The following is a 6000-nucleotide window of genomic DNA, read 5'->3' on the forward strand; positions in this document are numbered from 1 at the left end:
TCATTATTCGGTCCGCCAGGGATGCCCTCTCAGTGCTTTACTGTATGCCATTGCTACTCATCCTATGCTGCAATATATTGATCATCTTGTGGCTACAGGATCACTTCATGACTACGAATTGGATGCTAATCGCAGCTCAAGCATATGCTGATGATTCCTTCTTTACCCCGAAGAATACGCCCCATGATCTTGGTGCCTTGATGCAGGCCCTCTCTATTTATGGTTTGGCAACTGGTCTTCATGTTAATTCTCAGAAGTCTAAGCTGCTCCCTTTGCATTCCAAAGACTGGCATAGTCTATTATGGCCCGGGGATATCATTCCACCCACTCAGTTTGTTCGTCATCTTGGTTACCCTTTGGGGAGGGAACTCACTCGCCGACAACAAACTGATTGGGTTTTGGCTAAGCTTCGGAAAAAGCTTGAGGATTGGAAACTGGCAACCTGGCCTTTGCACGTTCGTCTTCGAATAGTGCAATCCATCCTTGTGGCATATGTTTAATTTTACTTGCCATTGATCATGTTCACTAAGGCAAATCTTGCATCTTTCATGTCTGTCTTTATGGAACTCTTCTGGCGATCCAAACATGGCAGAAAAAGTCTCAGGCTGCTTTCGATGCATCACATTTGTTCTCCCAAGATGCATGGTGGATTGAACATCATGGATATTCATGTGCATATTCTTGCCCACAGGGGGAAAATGTTGCTGCGATTTCTGCAAGGTGATCAGCCTTGGGCTCTTATGATTAGCAATGCGGCTTGCATTCTTTCTAGGGATATCTCTGACGAGTGGACTCTTCATTATTCGGTCCGCCAGGGATGCCCTCTCAATGCTTTACTGTATGCCATTGCTACTCATCCTATGCTGCAATATATTGATCATCTTGTGGCTACAGGATCACTTCATGACACAAGATCACTTCATGACTAGGAATTGGATGCTAATCGCAGCATGGTTGCTCAAGCATATGCTGATGATTCTTTCTTTACCCTGAAGAATACGCCCCATGATCTTGGTGCCTTGATGCAGGCCCTCTTTGTTTATGGTTTGGCAGCTGGTCTTCATGTTAATTTTCAGAAGTCTAAGCTGCTCCCTTTGCATTCCAAAGACTGGCATAGTCTATTATGGCCCGGGGATATCATTCCACCCACTCAATTTGTTCGTCATCTTGGTTACCCTTTCGGGTAGAAACTCACTCCCCGACAACAAACTGATTGGGTTTTGACTAAGCTTCGGAAAAAGCTTGAGTATTGGAAACTAGCAACCTGGCCTTTGCACGTTCGTCTTCGAATAATGCAGTCCATCCTTGTTACATGTATTCAATTTTACTTGCCATTGATCATGCTCACTAAGGCAAATCTTACATCTTTCATGTCTGTCTTTATGGAAATCTTCTCGCGATCCAAACATGGGCAGAAAAAGTATTTCTGCGTTTGGTCATTGGCAACTCATCACTGGAATTTCTTTTTTGGCTGCACTGATGGCACTTTGCCTAGCTGCCCTTTTGTCTCCCGCTTGCTTCTTGACTGGAAGCATGTTCTTTCTCATCTGGAATGGAATGGACGGCAATCTCTTTGCTTGGGAATTCTTTGAGAGCTGAAAGCATTCACTGGTCGAAAGTCTTTCAGCCTCCCTTGGCTTTACAGCAACCTTGACGTTCCTACTTTGTCTCGTTTAAAGGCATCACCTCGGTTGCTGATGTTATAGATGATACTGGTACTGTGCTCCCCTTTTCTCTAGCAGCCACTACATATGGATTGGGCTCTCATTATCGTCCTTTGTGGCGATAAATTACTTCTATGCTTTCGCCTTTTGTTCCAATTCCTCCTTTGGAACTCCAGGACCGGCTAGAAGATTGGACTTTGACTTCTCCAGGATCCTCTTCTCATCCTTTGAGGCTATCTCAGATTACTGTACCTGCATTGTATAAAATCCTTTTGCCTCAACCTTGGGTTTCAGAGAGACGTGATTCTGTTTGGCGAATGCATCGCCCAGCCAAGTGGTCGAGGAAAAGATTACAACAACTTTGAGCCTATAAAGTACCACTTCGGCAACAGGTTTTCTTTTGGCGAGTTCTTTTGGGAGTGTTTCCATCTGGACAGCTATTAGCTCATCGACACATTGCTCCTGCACTTTGCCACAAATGTTCTGCTTCTTTAGAGACTGTGCCTCACTTGTTTTGGCATTGTCCGTGCTCTCGTGAGTTTTTTGATTTGCTTCGATAGCGCATGCGAGCGAGATTCCAATCTGTTCTGTTTGGGAAGTTCTTTTGGCTATTTGGGTTTCATCCATCCAAACCGGAGTTTCATCTTTTCTTCGTTTGGGTTCGCTACTGGGCACTATGGACTTTATGGACATATAGGAATTGTAAAGTCTTTGGTGATCCTACTTTCTCTCTGTTTGGCTTTTTTAGCTTCTCTACAGCAATCTTTCTTTAATTGCTTGCAGACCCGCTGCATAGATCATGAGGTCTTTTTGGCATATACTGAAATTTTCAGTTGATGTAATTGTAGCACGTTATTTTGAGGTTGCTACTGATATAATATAATCAAACAAAGATTTCACTCAAAAAAAAAGTATGTGTGGAAGGATTGCAATCATACAGTCTTTGGTGATCCTATTTTTTTCAATTTCTCTTTCTTCAGACACTCTTTGCAGCAATCGCTTTTTGATTGCTTGCAATCTCGTGTCTTTGATCATGATGTATATTTGTCCTACAGCGAGATTTTCTCTTGATGTATTATAGCTCTCCCTTTCTGAGATAGCTTTTTTTGGAATATAATGACTCAAAGATTCCACAAAAAAAAGTGTGTGTATGTATATTTTCTAGCGCCTCTTTTCTGAGGTGACTATTCTTGTAATATAATCAATCAAAGCTTTCACTAAAAAAAGAAGTGTGTGTGTGTATGTGTGTGTGTGTGAGGTCTCACTGTTGAATTCTTTCTTGCATATTGGGATACCAAATTTGCTACGTATGCTCAATTCTGCTTAAGAAAATCAACACATGCCAAATTCCTTGAAAAAAGGGCTTGTAAAACTTCTTCCCAAGAAGCAAATATGTGAATCCTTGGCTGATTGGAGGCCTATCACTCTCATGCTTGTTATTTATAAAATCATCACTAAAATGGTGGTTGATAGTATCAAAGGGTATTTACATGATGGCCTTCATCCCGCGCAATATGAGTTTGTTCCTCGCAACCATATCACTGACAATATTGCAAATGCCTATGTTGGAATAGAATATGCCAAATACACAAAACAGGATGTCCTATTATTGCAAGTTGACATTGCCAAGGCATCGACACAATCCAATGGGATTTTATATCACAGACTATGCATGCATTGGGTTTTGGCCAGAAATTGCAGCATGTTATTTATTGGCTCTACAGAGACAGTAAAGCTGCTTGCATACTGTCTGGTGATATTTCTGAAGCATGGACTCTTCGTTGTTCGGTTTGTCAGGGCTGTCCACTTAGTGCACTTCTATATGCCATAGCCACGCATCCCATGCTTCAATACATGGATCATCTTGTGGCAATAGACATGCTGCATGGGTTGGAGATCAATGGAAGCTGCACTTTGGTTGCTCAAGCTTATGCTAATGATGCAGGATCTCTCCTCCCTGATGCATGCCGACCAAAAGGGTCTATGAGACTAAAAGAAGCTGATACAATGAACTGATAGGTGGAACCACTAAATGGTCATCAACGCTCAGGACAAATATAAAATCCACGATCCAAAATCCTGCCCATAACGGCGTTCAGTAGATAAAAGGGGAAAACTCTCTGAGAGGAAGCTAGTGCGAGTATCAACCCTAGAAGGGGGCCTTTGGTGTGCGAGGTTGCGGTGGTGGTAGAAAGCATGTGATAGGGCGCTAGCGGCTGTCGACGTGTACAGCCCACTGAAGTCTCCTAGCTATAGCCTTGCGGCGAACAAGTGCCACGGGGGTTGTGCCTCTGGTCTAGTAAGTGAGGTCTTCTAGCATGATCTGTGCCTCCCTACCCTGCCAAGTCTAGCATGTCTCTAACTCTCGGCGCAGCCACCACCTCTGTGAGTCTTGCTGGTCAATACTATCTGGCTGGAAAAACTCAATATGAATGTGTGTCATGGTCTCCCCTACATGCCCTAAGCAACCGCCCCCTATGTCATACAGCCTCATGAACGAAGGCTGCTAAGCATCTCTGGTCTGGTTAGGATAGGAGACTAGGTAGGGAGACGAAGCCATCTCTTAAAAGACAGTGGTATCGACCTTTCATCTCGTAGTACACCGGGCAATGCTCCTCTAACACGATCTCTCGGGAATCGCACAAGGTACAAATTCGTCCCTCTCCTGTAGGTATTCCCTCTACTCGACTACTCTCTATAGAGAAGTGGTGTGATGAGACCCGGAATTGCCCAATCGAAATCCATGGCATCATTTCATGTGTTTAGGAGGTGGGGACCACGTGGGGACAAGGACACATGTCATCCTTCCATGTTTTTGAATCCCTAAAAAGAGGAACCCATTCTTGTTGCCAAGGTCTAGAGGCCATACTCCAAGATTGGAGATAACGTGGCTATTTCCATTCTAAATCCATCGTAGACCACTTGGTCTAGGATGGGAGTAATGATGACAAAAAGATTCCCATGCTAGCCCCACCCATGTGCTAAGGCCCTTAGTCTAGGCGTGGAGCCCTAGAATATGTGTAAATAGCTTGGGATAGCGTGTCACCTGGTAGAGACAAAAGCACAAACATGGTCCAACTCGTAGAGGCAAAAGCACAAACATAGTCCATCAGAACGTGCGCTGGCTGACGAATTGGATGGTAAGCGACATAAGCTGCTGATCCTAGCTAGGTTGACAACAACGTAGCGGAAGGCATTGAGCTTTCGACTGCATGCAGCTGAAACTAGCAATCATGGACTAAATTATCTTCATCTTTCACTGAACTTATGATCCTCGGCCCAAAAATTCTCGACAGTAGCTGTGAAGATTGCGGTATAAGAACCTTGACAGAAGCTGTAAATTCTGGCGGCTGAGCTGACGTTGCTGCCTCTACAGCCTCACTCGGAGAATCAATCTCCATAGGTGAGGTTAAGTTCGTTGCATCGCCTTCCATAGTTCCCCTCCCCGCGATTTCGGCACACGATGCGGAATTCGACTCGCCGTTTGCCTCTGAAGTAGCAACACAATCCCTCAATTGACAAAAAAACAATCGAGTGATCATGCACAGGTGCAATTGGACTAGGAGAGGGGTTACCTTGTTCCTGTGATGGCAAGCCAATTGTACAGCGGGGAGCTAGGATGCGATTGTATATATAATTCGTGGATGGCAAGAGCAATGTCTGAAGCTTGGGGAGCTGGAGATGATGAAATCTGCAAGAGAGGCTTTCAGAGTTAAAAGCTCGAACTGTCAAAGGAGCGTAAACAATTCCATAGCTTTGCATACACACTCTCCTCATTTTTTTCCTGCTGAAATTTTGAACGACGCCCACGCCCAACGTGGCATCCTACTTGGCGTTCCACCCTCCCACCCAATCGACACACACAATGACATGGCACATGAGTCACGCCCATGCAAAGGGAAAGAGCGCGGTAACGGCGAGAGTGTCGGGTGCTTGTGAGCCAAGCCTACCAGTCTGCCACTCTTGCCTCTCTTTAAAAGTGCGGGCATATGTGGACTCGGTGAGGGGTGAGGGTGAGGGTTTTTAAAATATATTTAAAAGAAAAAAGGGATAAAAAAGGGAAAGTCGCTCAAAACCTTGTCCGATGGAATCCTGCCAATCATGATCCTGTCACAAGGCTTGACAATCCAACCACCATACCAACACCATTGGATGATATAAATGTGTGCCATTTGTATTTACTCAAAGTCATCCGCCTATGTATGAAACCATGAACAGACAAACATCACGGGAGGGCCGACAATGCATTTCTTCATCACTCCTATCCATGCTTGTGTGTGAAACCGGCCTCAAATCCACCCTTCTCCTTGATGGAGAAGATGGATGACACCTACAG

General features: G+C 44.5%; 1 protein-coding gene across 1 annotated transcript in view; it reads right to left on the reverse strand.

Annotated features, from left to right (window-relative positions):
- Window positions 1-5582, reverse strand: part of LOC147885470 (uncharacterized) — a 147853-nt gene extending 142271 nt beyond the window's left edge. Inside the window, exons 1-2 of the mRNA XM_087396762.1 lie at window positions 5240-5582; window positions 4988-5154 (exon numbers count right to left, since the gene is read on the reverse strand). Of these exons, the coding sequence (XP_087252888.1) occupies window positions 4988-5154; window positions 5240-5441 (369 nt within the window). The 5' untranslated portion in view covers window positions 5442-5582. The remainder of the gene's footprint in view (window positions 1-4987; window positions 5155-5239) is intronic.
- Between the last annotated feature and the right edge of the window lie 418 nt (window positions 5583-6000).

The sequence above is a fragment of the Dipteris shenzhenensis genome, chromosome 25 (genome assembly GCF_047967505.1).
Source record: "Dipteris shenzhenensis isolate YYH24624 ecotype China chromosome 25, Dip_SZ_1.0, whole genome shotgun sequence".
Taxonomy (NCBI): Eukaryota; Viridiplantae; Streptophyta; class Polypodiopsida; order Gleicheniales; family Dipteridaceae; genus Dipteris; species Dipteris shenzhenensis.